This window comes from Hippocampus comes, unplaced genomic scaffold (assembly GCF_001891065.2).
Source record: "Hippocampus comes isolate QL1 unplaced genomic scaffold, H_comes_QL1_v1.1 scaffold39, whole genome shotgun sequence".
Lineage (NCBI taxonomy): Eukaryota > Metazoa > Chordata > Actinopteri > Syngnathiformes > Syngnathidae > Hippocampus > Hippocampus comes.
In genome coordinates this window covers 2,645,074-2,664,793 of record NW_017842054.1, presented here as the reverse complement: position 1 = coordinate 2,664,793, position 19,720 = coordinate 2,645,074, and the positions used below count along the sequence as shown (strand labels likewise).

Sequence of the window (19,720 nt, the reverse complement as noted above, 5' to 3'; positions counted from 1 at the left end):
TCTCTGTTTCCTAATCTTCTTCTGGTTATAGATTGAGGGAGACGGGCAGCGCAAAAAAAAAAAAACCCCGTCAATCTCGCCAATCTCCACTTTCATGCCTTGTGCACAATCGAGGGTGGTTAGAAAACGACGTTATAGGGAAACGCAGCGTCGCTACGACAGATGCAGATGACGGCGAGGCGCTGAATTTATGCATCGACGAAGGCTCGAGTCGCGCGCGATCCATCGATACCGGATCTCAGCTGTGTTGCAGCAATGCAGGGATGAGGCAAAGTCTCGATGGAACAAACTTACACCGGTTGACCGCCAAGTCAATTGTCAGATCAATAGCACGCACTAATACCTTTTCGCCTCGCTTGTTAATTCCGTTTATTTCTTGCTTCATTAGTGAGTCTCACCAGGGGGAGGGGGGAGGGGGGGTTGCTACACAGTGACTCCAAAAGCATCTACCGCCATCTTTGTCACTCACAAAGGAAGTTTGTCTGTATGCGGCTGTCTTCTCCATGAAGACGCGTCACTTGACCCGTGGCGTCTTCATGCTGGTTCTGATCTCGCCAGAGAGAATACAAGATGACTTTTTTGGGGGGGGGGTATGAGCAAGGCGGCATCGAATAAATAATGTAATAATCCAGACACCGGCAGGAAGAGGCGCTCCCATCAGACAATCACTTAAGGCGGGCGGCGCTGATGACATCGTATGTGATTTCACTGCGAGGCCTTCTTCATTTTATTACTATTTGCACTCTCGTCTGGTTCCTCCAATGTTCCCTGCGGCTCAAGTCTTTTCTTTTTTATTTTTTTGCGAGTTTATCCCCGGGATTTTGGATCGGTCGATCGTCACCAGCGGGTCAAATCATACATAGGCTTTTTTTCTGTTTTACCATCACGGTTATTATTATCGAATCTGATAGTTTGCCCATCCGGACGAAAAATATTAAAAAGAGAGCCCTTTGAAAATATCCAAACAGTCGCCTCCGGTATTTTGGACTTGATGGATGGTGAGTTTTTTTCTTCTCCGTAGACACTCCCGATTGAGGGAAAAAAAAACCAACTTGATGTCACTTAACGTTTGAAAACTTGCAATCAATAATAATGGTTCCTTCAACGATTGTTTCGATTACCGTCAAGAGGTTTTTGGTAACAAGAAAATGCTGACAATATGGCTCTTATTTATTACATTACATATAATTTTGGTTGAGGTTTTAGCAAGCATCGCGGAAGTTGACATGTTTGATTTGCTTTCGCGGGCCACATAAAATGATGTGGCGGGCCAGATTTGGCCCCCCGGGCCTTGAGTTTGAGACCTATGTATAAAGGCAGTCATTCTCATATTTTACAGAGGTTGAAGGGGGCATCAGTCAAAATGTCCACGTGAATCTTGGTGACGAGTGATCAAAGTTTTCTGATGTTATGTGAACTGCAGTTTTTTTTTAACGCTTACGTGAAGCATTTTAGACCGTCCGCCGTTGTCTTGCACGTCTTCGAATATGCGCTGTAGAAAACGTAAGCTCAACGTTCAGTCATACAAACCCGATCACGTTCGGTGATGACGGCGCTAGCTTTTACGACGAGGCGTCTGGATGGAAGGTGTGTGTGAATCGGGCCTTTGCCACCCGTTAAACAAACAAAAAAATAAATAAAATACTAATGACAGTAATTCTATTGAATGCAAAGTTACATGCTGTCGACCTGACTGCGTCTTCTCAAGCGCTCCGAGGGAGAAGAGAAACAAGAGAAATCACAGAGCCGCACGCTCCCTTTTACCTCATTTGTTGCGAAGCCAGCATGTCACCAGGGGAGCGCTTACGTCAAAAGCGATCCATATTGACACGCATGTAAGCCCCGGAATGCAAAACAGGACACTTTCCTCCACGGATCGGAGAGAATAATAGCGGCGTGAAATACCGGCGCTTGGAACAAAAAGCAGCATCGGTACGGGTGCGGATTAATGGATCCGCACCGCGACAATAGCCGAAGTGGCTGCCGGGAAAACACTTTAGCGGGTGCCCATCGGCAGCCGAGATGTAAATATGAGTGGACCGGTGGCTCGGCAGCCAGACACTTGACAGGATAATGGTGCGTTTCAGCGCGACGCCGGATTGCCATTCCCTGGGGAAAATGGCCATCTTCGGAGACGCTGTTGACAAAAATGGATAGATTAAAAACAATAGAAAGGACTTGGAAGACGACCCCGAGCTTGTTAACGCGCGGGGACGTCAACTCGCGGGTCCATTTCGGCGGAAGGCGGCCACCGACGGGGGAAAAGTCGAGAGTCGCAACAAACAAAATTAAATCTGAAGAAATTGTGTTTTGAAGTGCGGATTCAAAATAACAGCAGAAGCAGAATAAAAATAACAATACAACAAAGGATGAATATTTTTTGCAGCACAACAAATGCTCTTTGCATCAATCCATTTTGATTCACAACTGCACCGATCCTCACTTGTCACGATTCGACATGAAAAGGAGTCAAGTACGAACGGCCACAGTCTGACCACAAAGGGCGGCGCCTTTCTGCTTTTTCAGCCTTTGTGCTGCTGCGTCGTCGCAAGACGCTGGTGAGTAACGCCGTATTAAAAAAGATCTATATTTGACACTGCATGTCGCGGCACACAAAAAGGCCCCGGCTGGCGAGCGCCGATGTCCCCCCCGCCCCCCACCCCCTCTCTCGCGTAGTGGCCGTGAACTTGTGTTTTTAGGCTTGCATGAAAAATTCAGCTCGCTCTCTTGGCAGCGTTCGGCCGACATCACGCTACGCGCCGCCATGTTCATGCATGCGTCGCCATATTATTCATGCCACGCACACGGGATTGGACACACACATGCGCTAGGGGCCGGTGGGTGTTTTACATCTCTCTAGATTTTTTGGGGGGTGGCAGGGGGTGACATATCCTGGAGAGTTTGGCTGTCCTGCCGCCAAGCCATACTTTCCAGTATGACCGGTATCTATGAAGCGTGTTTTACAATCATGCCCCTATGGCTAAAAAGTGAAGTGTGGAGAGTCTTTGTGAATGATCGAACGGGGCAATCATTGCAGGTAGCCTCTCAAATATCCACACACACACAGGGGCCCCATCGCCAGCCGAGATGTAAATATGAGTGGACCGGTGGCTCGGCAGCCAGACACTTGACAGGATAATGGTGCGTTTCAGCGCGACGCCGGATTGCCATTCCCTGGGGAAAATGGCCATCTTCGGAGACGCTGTTGACAAAAATGGATAGATTAAAAACAATAGAAAGGACTTGGAAGACGACCCCGAGCTTGTTAACGCGCGGGGACGTCAACTCGCGGGTCCATTTCGGTGGAAGGCGGCCACCGACGGGGGAAAAGTCGAGAGTCGCAACAAACAAAATTAAATCTGAAGAAATTGTGTTTTGAAGTCCGGATTCAAAATAACAGCAGAAGCAGAATAAAAATAACAATACAACAAAGGATGAATATTTTTTGCAGCACAACAAATGCTCTTTGCATCAATCCATTTTGATTCACAACTGCACCGATCCTCACTTGTCACGATTCGACATGAAAAGGAGTCAAGTACGAACGGCCACAGTCTGACCACAAAGGGCGGCGCCTTTCTGCTTTTTCAGCCTTTGTGCTGCTGCGTCGTCGCAAGACGCTGGTGAGTAACGCCGTATTAAAAAAGATCTATATTTGACACTGCATGTCGCGGCACACAAAAAGGCCCCGGCTGGCGAGCGCCGATGTCCCCCCCGCCCCCCACCCCCTCTCTCGCGTAGTGGCCGTGAACTTGTGTTTTTAGGCTTGCATGAAAAATTCAGCTCGCTCTCTTGGCAGCGTTCGGCCGACATCACGCTACGCGCCGCCATGTTCATGCATGCGTCGCCATATTATTCATGCCACGCACACGGGATTGGACACACACATGCGCTAGGGGCCGGTGGGTGTTTTACATCTCTCTAGATTTTTTGGGGGGTGGCAGGGGGTGACATATCCTGGAGAGTTTGGCTGTCCTGCCGCCAAGCCATACTTTCCAGTATGACCGGTATCTATGAAGCGTGTTTTACAATCATGCCCCTATGGCTAAAAAGTGAAGTGTGGAGAGTCTTTGTGAATGATCGAACGGGGCAATCATTGCAGGTAGCCTCTCAAATATCCACACACACACACACACACACATACACACACACACACACACACACACTCTCTTGCACTCTCACTCATTTCCTCTCTTTGTATTATGATGATATACTGTCGCTACAGCAGTCGGGGCAGTCTGCTTCTTACTTAATCGTCTCGCAATGTTGGTGGTTTGTTCAAAATAATACACTACAGTACATGTGGTTCCTCAGTGTTTAGCTATTAGAAGACCAAAGGAGGGGGGGAGGGGGGGGGGTCACAGATTTTCCATCGCGGCAAGTTGACATTTGCAAAGGTCAATTGCCAGGGTGAGGGTTATGAGTCACCGACTGTAATTTTGTTTACGGTGGCCCATTTTGGTCGCGTTGGGCCATGTTGCTCGGTGTGCGGCGGGTCTTGAAGAGAAAGAAATGGAGGCGATTGGGATTGCGAACGTGGGGACTTTGACGGCAAGGCAGAAGAAAAACAAAACGGGGAGACAGCAGGGGGCACGTCTGAAACGACGCGTTTAACTGCAGGTAAAGTGGAGTCATCAGTTCTCATTAGCTAATTTAGCTAATTTTTTTTTTTTGTTACAAAGATGTGAGTTTATTTTTTCCTCTCAGTATTAGAACCATGCACACTATTGTGTTGAGGTGTTTTATTTATTTTTTTTCTCTCATTGTGCAAAACAGGTCCTGTACTGTGTACGGTGTTGGGACTCTTTGTGGCTGAGGCATCCTTGAGGGCAACAGAAATGGCTACGGTACTCGTCTCCAAGGTAAGCAGGTCAACATGGCAGTTTACGGTGCTCGGTTTGAAGCACTTCTTTTAACTAGCATGCACTGTCCTTAACCAGAGAAGTCCCTGTGCTCTTGTTACGCAACTCCCGACGGTAACTATTGAGGAGACGAGAGCGAGCTAATATCAACATTGACCGCGGTGTTTACACAGCGAGTTTATGACAAGAAGGCAAAAGAGACGTCGCCGATGAAAAGATCTGGCGCTCTCTCTCTCTCTCTCTCTCTCTCTCTCTCTCTCTCTCTCTCTCTCTCTCTCTCTCTCTCTCCACTTAAGAACGCTTTTTTTTTTTTTTTTTTTACCGCAGACGGCACGGCCCAGCCATAGCGGGTCGCCGCCTCGACTTGCATCTGAAAAGCATCTGTCATCCGCCTGACCCGAGACCCCTGCCTTCTCATTGAAGTTTGACCCAAAGTCATTCCAGAAGCGGCGTTTTCATCCTGGCTGCCGTCACGGGCCTTTTCCCTTTCGCGGCGCCGCGTATGTAGGTCAGGAAAGTGCGTGCCAGAACAAAGGTCCGCTCGAAGCACAGAGGCAGGTTGTGTGTGAAAGCATGAAGCTTTTTTGAGGGCTCCCCCCCCCCCCAAAAAAAGCGGACCAGAGGATGCTTTTGTTTCGGCTGAGCTTTCGGCGCCGTCCGTCTGTGGAGTGATTGTTTATAATTTAACAGCCAAGCAATTCTTTTGTTATCTGTCATTCTTTCTGAACGTGTGCCAGTGAACGAGCCGTTCTGAATCCTCAGCAATCGACCGCCCACTTGGCAGCCAGGCCTGCGAAGATCTGACAATTTCAAGCCGTGGCCCGGACCACGCGGTCCGGAAAAACCCAAGCCAAAAGGTAAGCAGAGCTGTAATGACTTTGCTCAAAATGCAGAGCTCAGCACCCGCTGAAGGCGATAAGCTGAAGTTGATGCAGTGGTTGTTAGGATATTTGCACATATATGGCACGCTGATTATTTGAAGTGCTGCTTTCCGTGAGTGAAAATTCTGTATTGTCTCCTTCGATGGGCACGTTAATCCGTCGGTCATCATATTTATCATTATTCCAAGCCGGCCCAGTCCGCCGTCTTCGGCGACAGCCAGTCGGCATCGACGACGTGCTTACTGTGACGTACCACTAGGGGGAGCCCCACACTCGTGAAGATAAAGCGGTTCAGATCATGGTTGGACTACAGCAAACATCTTCACGAGTCAAATAAATCCAGTTTCGTGTCAAATTTACTGTTGGGTCAGGATGTGAACGAACCTGAGCCTGTCACTTTTCTTTGGTTACTTCCTGAAGATGATGACTCAAGGCAGCAAATGTTTTTTTTTGTGTGCCACTAGCCCACCAAATCCTGTCCCTCCCTGGCAATGATATTCCATGAGCACGCAAGCGCTATTGGGGGGGGAAAAAAGCGGCAAACTACGGTATCATGCTAAGCGCATCCGCTTCCCGCCGCGCGGGAGCAGATGGAACGGTGGCGCTCACCGAACGGTGAAGCGGGCGAAATGGCGAAAATTGACTGCACGTCTGACTCATGCGCAAGTAAAATGAGAAAATGTTCACTTTATGGCTGCACCTGAACGTGAAGCAAATCGTCAAACGGCCCATCGGGCAGCGATACATGTTCTCGCGCATAGCGAAGGCTGTAATACTGCGGCTCGCACTTGATTATGGGAGCCTAGCATCAAGGCTAAGTGAATTTGGCTTCATGCTTTTACACGCCAGCGAGTAGGAGACTAAAATGGATCAGCCCCCCTTTTTTCTTTTTTTTTTTGTGTTATCTTTTTGTGGCTAATAAAGTCTGGGCCACTGGGGAACAGAAGCCTCTCCTGTTGGCAGGGAAGCAATTTCCACAAATGGTTTCATCGTCAACGCATCAAAAGATTGCGATCAAATGAGCAGCGTGCGCACGCTCGTCCATCTTTTTGTCACATTACAGGTGTTAAAATTAGAATCCCGCCTCGAGTTTGAAACATTTTATCTTCCGATTAAGGCTCCACCCAAAATCCTCTTTCTTTGCCAACCGAACGTATACGCATGCAGAATTTAAAACGGGATTTCACGGCGTGTCGCCATTCTCCAAATATACTCCACTAACGTGCTCGCATCCTGGCGGTGTCACTTCTCCTCCATGAATGCAGACAAAAGTGCCTTCAACCGATATTGTTAACTATGCCAGCTCCTGTCCACACAGTCGCCGCACACCTCATCAGCTTATGTCGCCATACGCTGTACACCCCCAAAATTAGCAGCACTGTTTTGTGTTTTGGAAAAAGCCGAGTACCGTTGCAAACGCAAAAATATCAATTTCCTGAAATGATGTTGATCCCATCTCAACTCCGACACACTAACATCAACAGTAAGAAGAGTAGAAGAAGAAATTTGTGCTCGAGCTTGATGAGCAAAAATCTATTTTCACAGATTATGATGAAAATATGCCTTTTGAGTATTGTCGTGTATATATACAGTATATCACTCCCGGAATGCCATGCCAACTTTTTTTAGCCCGTCAGTGGGATTTTACATTGACTTTAGCATTAGCGCTGGCGATCTTTCTCGAACAAAGTTTGTCTTTGCATTTAAATACACAACGTCTGTCATTCTTTTTGCTGTGTGATTCCTTTTGCAGTTGGGCGGCTTCAAGCACGCTCGGGGGAGGGCAAACGGCACACGCTCGGCGCACAAGCGGCACACGGTCCTCGTCGGGCAGACGTCGAAAGCACAGATAGGATCGCTGAACGTACCTTTCTGTAAACGATCATGTTGGGGGACTCGTCCGCTACCCCGTTGGTCCCCTGCCCGCCGCTGTTGGTCTGCGCCATGGTCCAGTATAAGCCGTTCTTCCGCAGGAAATGTCAGGTGCTCCTGCGGCGGACAGAACGGATATTGGAGTCTGTCGGCGGGACAATGGTGCCAAAAGGCTCGTCTTGCTCTTACCGGATCCTGTTTAAACATATTTGACATTTACTCGCGGAACAAATGTGCTGCTCTCTTGGCTGCTTGTGCACCTGTTCACATCCCGCGTGGTCTTGACAAGGATGGTGATTTTTTTTTTTCAACCCAAAAATTGTCAGGTCAGGACAATGTGAATTTTTGGAGGAGGAGGCAACATTTCACGGAGGAAGTGTAATGTAGCGCAAGAAGTCTTCCCACGGGGTCTTTCTGCGCTTAGATGCTTTCAGCATTCCCTCATTGTGCAGAGCGTTCTTCCTGCTTTGTTTACATTCCAGCGTGCAGGTCAGCACCCGAGGTTCTAAATTCTAAACTAGGACATGTATGGTTGTACACGTCATATGCCAAAAAGGACCCTTCCATTGAAGCGCCCGACCAGTTCAAGGTGTCCTCTGTCATCTGGGAGAGGCTCCAGCACCCCCACTGTGACCCTGTTCCGGATACGAGTGTCGAAAATGACATGAAATGACTGTCTTGTGACTCAAGATGAAATAAGCTACTTTCCAGGATGCCGCCACATCAAAGCCAAGAGGTAAGCAGAGCTGCGTTGAGTTTTGCTGGATGCGCAGATTAGCATCAGCTCCAACGTCACAGCTTCTTTTACTTGATGTCAAGAGGAGTGTATAAAGTCTCCACAAGCGAAAATGCTTTTGTCTTTCAGGTCGTTTGTTTTTTGTTTTTTTTTTCCTCCCGAGCTCAGCTTCTGCCAGTGGAATCAGCTTTCTTCATTCAACCCGACAACAGGGGCGCTGCCAGGAATTTGCCCATGCCACAAATACTTGAGAAACTATCACTTTACCCCCACCGCTTAAGGTGAGCAATTTAGCCAAGTGTGTGCCAACGTTTATTTGCCTAGGCATATGCCTTTTTGACAAAAACGTCAATAGTATATGCACACAACTACAGAAAACATTGCATAAATGCATAAAAATTACCATTCAGGGACCGTACAAGAATGCTCAAGAAAACATTTGGTGCAAATAATTTTGTGCATTTTCTCACAAAAATCAACTCAAAACGTTCATATTATTCAGGTTCTACGTTCTATGTCATTCCAAATCGGTCAAATAGGTTGGAGTGTAAAGTGCAAAAAAATCCATGTATGCCATCTAGTGGTAGATGGTGATATTACAACTTCAAACTAAGTTCAAACTCATCTAAAAAAATAAAAGGCTTGCCAATGATTTGATTTCAAAAAAGTTTGTGCATGTGTACAAGCCGCCTTGAACAACCCAGGCTAAACTTGGCTTCGACACGACATGCGCGAAGCTTGTCTCTCCGGAGAGATGCATCACGTCATCTTACTTCCTTGACACCAATTCCAATTTCGACAGGGTTTTGCTGGAACATAGCGGCCCAGAAACGACAAATAACAAAGCGGAAATTCAAAAATAATCCGCAACTGGGCCATATTCCGCACCGCTTATCATGTTCGGGGGTCACAGGGGAGCTGTGAAAAGCCGACGACACCCTGGATTGGTCGCTCGCCAGTCATACGGCACATAAAGAGACAAACGTTCCCACCGACATTCACACCATCGCTGAGCGTGATGTGAACCCAGGCGGCCTGCACGGAAGTCGGACGAATGCACCACATTGTGACACACCGCCGAACAGTCATTTGGTATTTTTGCCTGATGGTGGGGACGCACCGTCAAAATGTCTCGGCCGAAGATGAGAGCAACCGACTGTAGGCAGATGCAGTCGGAACGGCACACCGTCCCTGGAGGAGGTCCTCCACAATGCAGCTAAGACACAGCAGCCACTCGGGGGCTCACGCAGCCAAATGGAGCGCTCCGTCGTCATTGCCGTTATTTATCCCCCGCGCACAAGATGAAATAGCCCCCTCCTCCTTTCTCCTCCACTTACGTCGCGTGCATGCATACATGCATGCATTAAAAAAAAAAAAACGAAAAGAAAGAATGCAAGAAAGCACGAAGTGGCGCATGCATGCGAGCTGCTCGTGCACGAGGCCGCCTTGTGTGTCTCGGGCAGCACCTTGGACAGCGATCAACAACGCCCCTCGTCCGCGCGTAAACACACAAGACAAGACAACAACAAATAAAAGCAGGCGAGGAGAAAGACGAAGACAGTCGGCGGTGCGAGCGGGGAGGGGGGTTGTTCACCTGAAAAAAAGCGCAGCCCCCCACCCCCAAGGCTGGTGGGACCGGTGGATCGGGACGTTGCGCGGACGCCGTGGACCCAGCTGGCCTCGAGCGTTGTCAAGCGGCGCGCCGAGGAAGGCGAGGCGGGCTCATCGGTGGCTCCGGGAGGCGGACATTCGGCGGACGACTCGCTCCCCGTCTCGCTCTTTTGCTCGCCGACACTCGCCGCGCTCCTTCCTCCCCGCTATGCTGCCGAGCAAGCAGGCGCGCACCCTCGCCGCGCCGTGGACGCGCATCGATCCGGGACCAATCGCGTGCGCGGAATAAGTTGCAGCCCGTTTTGAGGAACGCTGAGTTCCCGAATAGAATCGACGTCCAGCGCGTTTATAGAAAGTCGCCGACGTGTTCATTTGAACTACAAATTGCACGTCACGCAAACAATAGCAGGACCTTAAAAATGAAAAAACAAAAAAAAATCTCAGTGTGCTTCGGAATATTAGGTCATCAAAGATTAGGTGGACCATATAAAATGATCAAATTTCTCTCATTCCAAAATGATTTACTCAGCCTACAAATAACGATTTTTTTGTTTTATTTGTTTATCTCTCTCTCTTTCTCTCTCTCTCTCTCTCTCTCTCTCTCTCTCTCTCTCTCTCTCTCTCTATATATATATATATATACCTGTATATGTATATGTAAAATCAAATTTCCACCCTGCGATTGGCTGGCAACCGGTTCGGAGTGTCCCCCGCCTACTGCCCGAAGACAGCTGGAATGGGCTCCAGCACGCCCCGCGACCCTTGTGAAGATAAAACGGATCAGAAAAATGGATGGATGGATGGATAAAGAATTTACCATTTGTTAGTATTAAGCTCGTGGACTTTAGTTTAGTTCTGGGGATGTGCCATACCACTTTTTTTTCCGACTAATACTCAAAGCAGTGACAGACTCTGGATATGCTGAGAACATATTAGGAATTTGCCTATGCGCCGTTTTGATTCCGTGTGAATGAATGCGGTGGTAACAAACGGTAAGGATGTCATTCCGTTCGAGCTCGGCAGCGCAGTTGAAGCATGAAACATTGCAGATGTGACCCCCTCTTCGTAGCTAGCGCTCGTGTTTGTTTCCTGTGACTGTCCTCTCGTCCCCTTTGCTCTCTTTGGATTTGCGGTTTGGGGCAGGTGGACCTGAATATTCAGCTCACCTGGTTTTCCCCTGTGATTTATTTATTTTATCACGGACGGGCACACAGACGAGGAGTTGACAGTACTTTGTTGGTCGAAATGGGCCATAGGTGGTACCAGGACCTTCAGTGGGGACTTCATTAACTTAACCCTCCTGTTATGTTGTGGGTCAAATTGACCCCCTTTCAAGTTGAAGAACAACAAGCCTTTCCGCTTATGAAACTTGGCACCACCAACAGACAGTAAAAAAATGATTCATTTTGACACATTTGCAATGAAAACGGTTCATAATGAGCTCCAACAATGTTTCTCGGGGATGTTTTGGACACATTGAGAATGGCCGGGTCAAATCGACCCATTGTCCTCATTGTTATCTTTGTAAATTTAGAATTGTCCATAAAATATTTGATTTGGTGAGATTGCGCAAGTCGTTCTAGTCTTGAAAGCTGAATGCAATCCTGTGAAAGCTGGTTTGTTTTTAATGCGTCATCAGAGATCTGTATTCGAAGGTCAAGCATTCATCACGACGGGTATTTTAGGCTAAAGCATCAAATTTTAAAGAGCACCTCGGGCTGTCGTGTCTGTTTCAGTGCATGACCAAGCGCAAAGCCAGAAAGCAACAGAGCACCTCGCCACTACAGCTTGCACATCATAAAAATGTCTTCCCCCCCCCCTCCCCACCCCACCCGCCCTTTACACATGAGTCAGGGTCACTTTTCTCATGGTTTGAATGTTTGAACCATTGTAAACAATCCGCTGCCAGGGTAATACTTTTGGCAGAAGTAGCTTTCGCTTACCGAAGATGGGTCGTAAGAAGCTCCATTTATTCCTTTACATTTACGTAAGTAACTTTGGGGATAAATTGTAAGAGTAATTTTATTGCAACATCCTTCTTACTTTTGCCTTGTCACCCGAAAGTAGGTGTGACGTCATGGCGAAGAAGTCTTTCGAGTGCGGTCCCTTTAAGAGGGGCTTTAGCACCAACTACAATTCCCACAATGCACCGAGCTCAACCAAAAAAAAAAAAAAAGTAAACGCGGAAACAATAGAGAACCAGTTTGCTCTTTAAATACTAAACATCTGGTGCCAATTGATCTTGTTTGCTCGTTGTCCGTTTGCCGTTTGCCACCACAATCTCCCGTAAGCTACACTTAAGACTTGTCATGGCTTTGAAAAGAATAAAGAAGGTGAGTTTGGCCGTATCACTTCTGATGTATCGAAAACAGCCATCGCGCCGGCCGGTCTTAACGCCTTGTTCGCGAACTAGTTTAATTTAAACATTCAAGTGGATGGATTCAGCTTTTATTTAAAAAATGAGAACCAAAGTCGACGTATATGGTGTTGACGTTACAATCGGAACAATTGATTTTAAGTGGTTGTTTCGTTTCAACGCGAGTAAGCTAACTTCGCGGCTAGCTCAAAGTTGGCCTAGCAGAAAAGGTTTAAGGCGTGTTCACTCGAACGTGTTTGCTTTTCATCGTTCCTTACCCGCATACGCAACAAGCACAAACTCAATCTCGGAACGGATACCAAAAATGCTTCTTTAATTGTGTTTTGGTGTAGGAATTGTGTGACTTGAAGCGGGACCCTCCTGCATCGTGTTCGGCGGGACCGGTCGGAGATGATAGTGAGTGGACGACGTCGTCATCTTACTTTCATTTTTATCGTTTCTGCATGGCAGAGGTCTTAAGTGTGTTAGAATTAGAAACCCTAAAAGAATACGATGAGTGTCAAACCCTTAAAGATAAACATCCCTGGTTGTTTTTGTTAAATGATTTGTCATGGGCACGACCGAAAAGCTCCTAGGTGTCATTGATCGTCCAAATCCGATGGAATTCTTCCCATGATCCTATTGACATAGAATCCTGGAAACATGTAACAGTGAGGTCTCGCCCTTCGCAGGCGTTCGTGACGAAGACGAGATCGCTGTCTCGGGCAGAAACCCGACGAGAAACCTCGACTTCTCGTTTGGACCTCAACTAGAATCTTGCATGCTGCTGTTGTATGCTGTCAAGCCACTTGGCTATGAGCAAGTGGCCAACCCAGTGTGGTTGTTCACAATGCAGCAAAAATATCAAATAGTCTGGCAAATGCTTTGATGGTTAGGTCCTACAGAACCAAAAGTGCAAGTAGGCAGGGTTGACTGTAATTGCTACAAGGCTGCAGCTCCTCTCGAGCGTATTTGCATATTGATATGGTGTCTTTTGACGTCTTAGGTAAGAAGTTACGGAACTTTTTCAACTGTAGCAAAACCTTTGGGCATTCACACACACACACACACACACAATCTCAGAAAGAACTTGACTTGCAATGTTAATCACCTTTTGTTTTTTCGTAGTGTTCCATTGGCAAGCCAGCATCACAGGACCGGTGAGCTTTTTCTAGATTTTTTTTTTTTCCTTTGTTTCCCCTGCATTTCTTTTTGGCGTGCTGCTTCTGGATGTGTCGACAATAGAGCATTATGTGACTAGTTTGCAGCACACCCTTACTTCCTGTTTTATACGGTTTAGCCTGTCACACTCTGGGACAGTCCAACATATTGTTGAGATAATAGTTTTTTTTTTCTTTAATATATATAGCTCTATGCCGTCTTTGTTCAGTCTACCATGGTTGTTTTCTTTCTCCATCTTAGAATGACAGCCCGTACAATGGAGGGGTTTTCTTCCTTTCTGTGCATTTCCCCACCGACTATCCCTTCAAACCCCCCAAGGTAGGTTTTCCCATCTCGCAGATTTCGCTGCGAGCTTCCAACAAGTCTTTATGATGTTGGGAATCTCAAATGTCTTTTAACACAATCACGTACTGGATTTCAAAGCAATTTTTCTCCCGAAGAAAAAATGGAAACCGGATTAATCTGCGCGAAGGTCAAAATGTCACCTCGATAAATCCCGTCTTAAATTCACTGGCACCGTTTTATGTTAGTTTGACCTCATGAGATTTTGTGCTTGTTTGATGGATACTTTTCTGAAAATGTTGGTCCGTTTGACAGTTGGTACATTCCACTCCCACTGCATTTTATTCACAATTTAAAACACTTCCCAGGTACGATATAAAAGAAATGGAGCGCTTTCACATTGCCCTGTTTTTGTCTTGCTGATTCCTCGTGATTACTTTCTGAGAGTGGGCCTTGTAAAAAGCGAGCGAGCCCGCCCCATATGCTGCCGGGCCAATGGCGAAGTCTGGCTTTCGTTACCGTGACAACTGGGGGCGGCTGCATTCAGAACCTCCGTTTCTGAAAAGGCGACTGCGAAAGCATACGCGCGATCCCCAATGGAGACGGCATGGTTTCTGTTTTCCCTCGTGGAAGCAGCGCATCATCGCTATCCCAAACCGAGCTGCCGAGCTAAGCTCGTGTGGGCAAAGTCAAATCCTCCTGATGCGCACCGTATCAACCGTTTGACGGGAGGATCAAGTCACACTTGCATGCTCAACATGAAGCCATTTAACTGTTGCGTTGTGTTTCTCTTCATTTGTGCCTCCCCCACAGGTGGCTTTTACCACAAAAATCTATCATCCAAATATAAACAGCAACGGTAGCATCTGCCTGGACATACTGAGGTCGCAGTGGTCGCCTGCCCTTACCGTATCAAAAGGTATGTTGATTTTTTTTATAAGATGTGAATTCAGGCTGGGTGGACGCTGCAGATCCAAATTGCCCAGTTCTAATTCAATTGTTTATAACTTTTTTTTTTTCGCTACAAGATGGCTGCGTTTACAGCATGAAGTAACGCGAGGTTCATTTCACCGAGCAGACATCCATGCACAAGAATGCCGTTTTAAAGCATGACATACCAACGGATGCATTTCCAAGTGCAATGTCGTGAGAATGGGCCAATGCATTTTGTATGTTGCCAAGACGCACAGTATAAATTTCATATGCATTGAGATGCTTTGATCTGAATTTTAATGCAACCTTAAATGTGCATCGCCATTTAATAGGTGAACAGTATCTCGGAGTATTACAATAAATTAGCTAAGACCCACATTGCGCTTGCTTAGTTGGCAGCATGAGAGAATTTTATTTATTTATTTATTTATTTATTTATTTTTATGTCGCAATATCGATATTGTTAAGATAAGAAAACCTTTATTAGTCTCGCAATGTTGTCCTCATATCGTGCAGAATAGTCGCGTGATCTGAGCTCGAAAGTGCAGTCCGGGTTTCTCGAAATGATCTGCATGCTGGGGGTGGGGCGTGTGGCCCAAAAAGATTGAGGAGTAGCGTAAATATTTCACTGCGCTTCCGGGAAATGTCGTTGATTTAGTCTGAATATACTTTGCCTAATGATTTGAAGGTCCCTATTAAGAGCCAACCTTCAGTTTGACATTTCAGCTTTCATCTTGGAACACTTTGGGACCCTTCTTGGACCCATGCCGTCCCGCCTCGCTTTCTGAAGGCCAAATAGAACAACCGAATTTTTTTCTCGACATATTTGTGGAACTATATTTTCAATTGAATTGATGCCTGAAATGTGAATCAGCTTGCTCATTGACTGACGGAAACGCGTGTGCCTGTTGTGTCCTGTTGCAGTCTTGTTATCCATCTGCTCTTTGCTGTGCGATCCCAACCCCGACGACCCTTTAGTCCCCGAAGTAGCGCACACGTACAAATCGGACCGACAAAAGTAAGCCTGAAAACCCAGTCGGTCAAATCTTTTCTTTTTTTTTTTTTCTTTCTTTCTCTCAACTATTTTTTATTATTTTTTTTTTCACTGTTACGTCCAGGTACAACGACACGGCCAAAGAATGGACGAGGAAGTTTGCGATGTGAAGGCAAGGCAAGTTTCAGCATCAACATTCCAAATGACAGATCAAGTTTAAAGAGAAAAAAAAAAGCCAGTACTGCGCCGCCACACTGTCCCCCACGCCGCCACACTGTTTTCAGTTTACGCTGGGAGCACTTTGACTTCTCAAACTGGACACCATGACCCGAATGTCTCCACCGTTCCGTTTCTTCTGCTTGAATTCAATTGGAATTATTATTGTTTTATGATGATGATGATGATATGAGCAATGGTGATGATACCTCACATTATTTTACTTTGGAGAGATTTATATGGAATAAAACTATGCTCATTTTACTTGACACGCCACACGATTTGAGTTGCATTTAATTTTTTCCCACCCACGTGACTTCACGCATGCCGGTGATAAATTTGATGACCACTAGAGGGCGGCCTTGACTTTTTCTGCACAGGCCTGAGACCCTCGCAAACTCGGTGTCACAGAGCAAATTAGCCTTTATAAAATATTTATGTCCGAAATTATGCTTTCAGGTGATTATTGAATCGTTTTGCTCTCGCTGTATAGAATGTTTTGTCGATTAAACGTGGAGCTGTTTCGGCTTTCTTTCCCTGCTAGTCGAGATGGGACAAATTCATTTGATGGTGAAAAGTCACCGTTTTGGAAGTGGTGGCACATTTTTATGCACAGCAAAAAAATGCACGATTATGAATCCAAACCGATCACTGTTTAGTGAATTTTTCACCTGCCCAAAACTACTTGGGTAATTAATCCGACAATGAAACAGACAAAATGTGCGAAAAAAAACCTGTTCAATTTTACAATCTGTGATTTTATCGATTTTATGTGCTTCCAAGGCCCAAAATTTTGCATCCCGGGTGCAACTCTACATGAGAAAAAGAGCATGAGCAAGCTGGGAATCATTTAAAATTTATTAAAAATGTATTTATGGAATGACTCATAACATCAAACAATCATGATAGCAGAACCAACAAAACTGCGTAGCTTTTTCTGTGTTTTTTTTTTTTTTTTTTTGGCTTGTATGATTTATTAAGAGCAGATGTATGTCTTTTAGGGACTTGAGCAGCTTTGGACAACATGGACATTAGGAGTGTTGGAAAGTTGCTCTTAAATTAAACTTGGCTGAAGCTGTCGGAACTCTTTAGTTGGAAATAAAACATAAGGCAAAACGTGTTCTTTCAGCATACAAAAAAGGAGGGGGGGGCAAAAGGGGATTAAAAATTTTTTTTAATAAAACTTTCAAGCCATAGTGCCTAGACCAGGCATGACAAAATATCCCAAATCTTCATAATTTTCATAAATATTCATCCGCTTATAAAGCAGATGAATATGAAATGGCGCGTGTTTCACTCCCTCTCGGCCCGTTTTTTTGTTTTGTTTTGCTTGAACTTTGCAGTATTGCTTCCGCTTTCCCCCACTTGACAGGATGCGGATTGTTTCCTCTGCAGGCCAATAAAACCGTTGCCTGGTGGCTTTGCGGGAAGAATGCGCCTTTCCAGATGATAACGTGGCCGCAACGCAGCACTTCGCCGTTTGAAAACATTTGCAGCTTTCCATTTTTTTTTTTTTTGTACTTCGTTGCTGTACTTTGGAAAAATCTTCTCACTTGCAAGACAATTCAATTGTACTCATGGGATGACTGCGTCCGCTCATGTTTCTTTCCACTAGTTACACTTGTAGAGCAACTTTGACATGCGAGTCGGACAACAACATAAGTCAAGTGAGGTCAAACTGCACGAGTTGACATGCGTATACTACGAGTGAAGTGCTAAAGTTAATTTGTGCTCTTGGTCATCACTAGTAAAACAATTCAGTGCGCCACAGTGTCTTACTAAATTGGGGAGGGGAAAAAAAAACCTTAATTTTTGGGGAAAAATGGGAAAATTCCATCGATGTGCAACCGATGTACATGTTCTAAACAAGTAAATCCAAAGTTGTTCCCCCCGCAGTGTAGTCATGTTTTGTTCACTCCCGTATGACGTTGTCTTGCTAGCTGGAGGGTCGGTGTACTAGTACATGTTATGGTGAGGTGAAACTACTGTACACGCTTTGACACATCACATCACACCGCTAGTAGTATTAATAGTGTGCAGATGTCCACTGGTGCCGATTTTTTTCCATACTAGTAACATGTAGTTGTGCAGAAATGTCACATTTGTAGAAAATCGTTGAACTAGTGAGGACAAGTTGTCTAGTAGTAAGGATATGTAATCGATGTTCGAACAGCTCCATGCTTTGGTCGTAAAAGGGAGGCGGTGTTCCTGGGAGGAGTCTGAGATCTGGATGTCACGCGAAACTTTACTTGGAAGACTTTCTCGCAGCACTTGAGCGCACAGCCTGCCCGCGGAGAAGAGCGGAGCCTGCCTATTTTTAGTCCCCCGAAATCGGCGCTCAAATGGGGGGAAATGACGCTGCGTGAAGGTTTCGCGAGGCCCAGCTCCCGAGTGACGCACCACGCGGTCCAGCAGCAGTACTCGGCAACTTTCTTTGAGTCCTCCAGCACCGACGCCGACGAGTAGCACCGCCATGGCCGCCCAGTGCGACGCTTTGAGCGGATACTTGCAGCAGCAGCAGTCGGACCAGGGCTCCAACAGCGAGCGCAGCACAGACTCGCCTTTGCCGGGCTCCGAGGAGGACCTGAGCGGACCCCACCAGCTGCCCGATCCGGAGTGGACTGAGGAGCGCTTCCGAGTGGACCGAAAGAAGCTGGAATTCATGTTGCTAGGTATTCCATTTTTTTTAAACACGCGCACATATATAGTTGTGTTGTTGTGGAATGTTTTCGAGCATCCCTAATGGGCCTTAGTTTAATTTACATGCAAAAGTTTCGCTCAGTTCGCGTTGTAGCCAAGTTCCACGTGAACACGCGGCATTTGTTTTGATTGGCATGTGATCATCTGCTAATCACGTGGGTGATTTGCTACGAGGCAATTAGAGCAGTTGACTTCAAAAATAAGTTAGCACGTGGTACAAATGCTGTGTTCTTGTGCGCCGGACGTAAAAAAAAAATCCGATTTCGGCCACTAGGAGCTGTCATGTGGATTTCATCCAACAATGGCCGTCAAAACTTACTCGCGCTTGCCGATGCTTGCCGATCGGCAAAGTGACTGATTCGGAAAAGCACCGTTTCAAATCGGCTTCGTCGGGCCCGCTCGTTGTGGCGCCAAACGTCACCATTTTGCTGTTCTCTGATTGGTTGATCAGAGCAAGGCTTGTGTCAGCAAAACTCGACGAGCTAAACTCTTCTGTAGCCATTTGCTAACGTGAGTATGAATCAACTGCAAACCTGGTCACTACGATGTACTTTAGTTGAAATGTTCATCTTTTTTTGTTGTTAGATACATTTTGAGTATTAACTCCTTAAACTGACGTGACACTGTTGGGTGTTGTTAAACGTTTTTGGTTGTTGGTGGAATCTATGCTTGGATTGTGAACTGTATTTTTTTTTCTCGTGATCTAAGTGTTTAAGACTCGATTTGAAGACGAGTTATCTCGGTCTTAAAATATAGAATAGCAAGAATAAGCCAATATAGACCGAGCGGTGACATTTCACCCAATTAATGTGACGATTGAACAGGTCATGTTTTTTGAATGATTTTAGGGTCACATTTTTCTTTCGGATGTCTCTCAAAAATGTTCCAGAGGGGATTAGCTTGTGGTGTAGTGCGTTATTTTTAGTTATTTTTGGTCCCTTACGTCTATAAAAGTTAAATCTTAATCTTATTTTATCTTATTTGCGATGGCAAGTCGTGCCAGTGATTCTGCAATTGGCATGAACGCATTTTTTGGGGGGGCCAGTTGACTTCCTGGAATGCCCTCGCATGTGGGAAAGGCCACACTTTTCAGAT

The 19,720-nt window shown here is 46.1% G+C and overlaps 3 protein-coding genes and 1 long non-coding RNA gene across 6 annotated transcripts in view; 3 read left to right on the top strand and 1 right to left on the bottom strand.

The window, feature by feature from the left end:
• Nucleotides 1-10,337, bottom strand: part of rgs7a (regulator of G protein signaling 7a) — a 43,799-nt gene extending 33,462 nt beyond the window's left edge. The window contains exons 1-2 of one of the 3 annotated variants that reach the window (XM_019860257.1): nucleotides 9,946-10,337; nucleotides 7,612-7,732 (exon numbers count right to left, since the gene is read on the bottom strand). In XM_019860257.1, coding sequence (XP_019715816.1) covers nucleotides 7,612-7,689 — 78 coding nt within the window. In that variant the 5' untranslated portion in view covers nucleotides 7,690-7,732; nucleotides 9,946-10,337. Of the gene's footprint in view, nucleotides 1-7,611; nucleotides 7,733-9,471; nucleotides 9,909-9,945 lie in introns of those variants that run through there. The other 2 variants (XM_019860255.1, XM_019860256.1) reach the window with 2 other exon arrangements.
• LOC109510145 (uncharacterized) lies at nucleotides 7,741-8,619 on the top strand. Its single transcript, XR_002167080.1, has 3 exons — nucleotides 7,741-8,104; nucleotides 8,188-8,351; nucleotides 8,481-8,619. It is a non-coding gene; the product is annotated as an uncharacterized LOC109510145 (long non-coding RNA).
• A 1,775-nt stretch (nucleotides 10,338-12,112) lies between the features above and the next one.
• Nucleotides 12,113-16,203, top strand: LOC109510111 (ubiquitin-conjugating enzyme E2 D4-like). The gene is made up of 7 exons (XM_019860203.1): nucleotides 12,113-12,295; nucleotides 12,672-12,735; nucleotides 13,447-13,478; nucleotides 13,741-13,818; nucleotides 14,596-14,701; nucleotides 15,640-15,733; nucleotides 15,834-16,203. Exons 1-7 carry the CDS (start codon nucleotides 12,272-12,274, stop codon nucleotides 15,877-15,879), a joined length of 444 nt encoding a protein of 147 aa, XP_019715762.1. The 5' UTR covers nucleotides 12,113-12,271; the 3' UTR covers nucleotides 15,880-16,203.
• Nucleotides 16,204-17,833: 1,630 nt separating this feature from the next.
• LOC109510108 (protein bicaudal C homolog 1) overlaps nucleotides 17,834-19,720 on the top strand; it is a 49,035-nt gene continuing 47,148 nt past the window's right edge. The window contains exon 1 of the mRNA XM_019860198.1: nucleotides 17,834-18,597. Coding sequence (XP_019715757.1) covers nucleotides 18,399-18,597 — 199 coding nt within the window. The 5' untranslated portion in view covers nucleotides 17,834-18,398. The remainder of the gene's footprint in view (nucleotides 18,598-19,720) is intronic.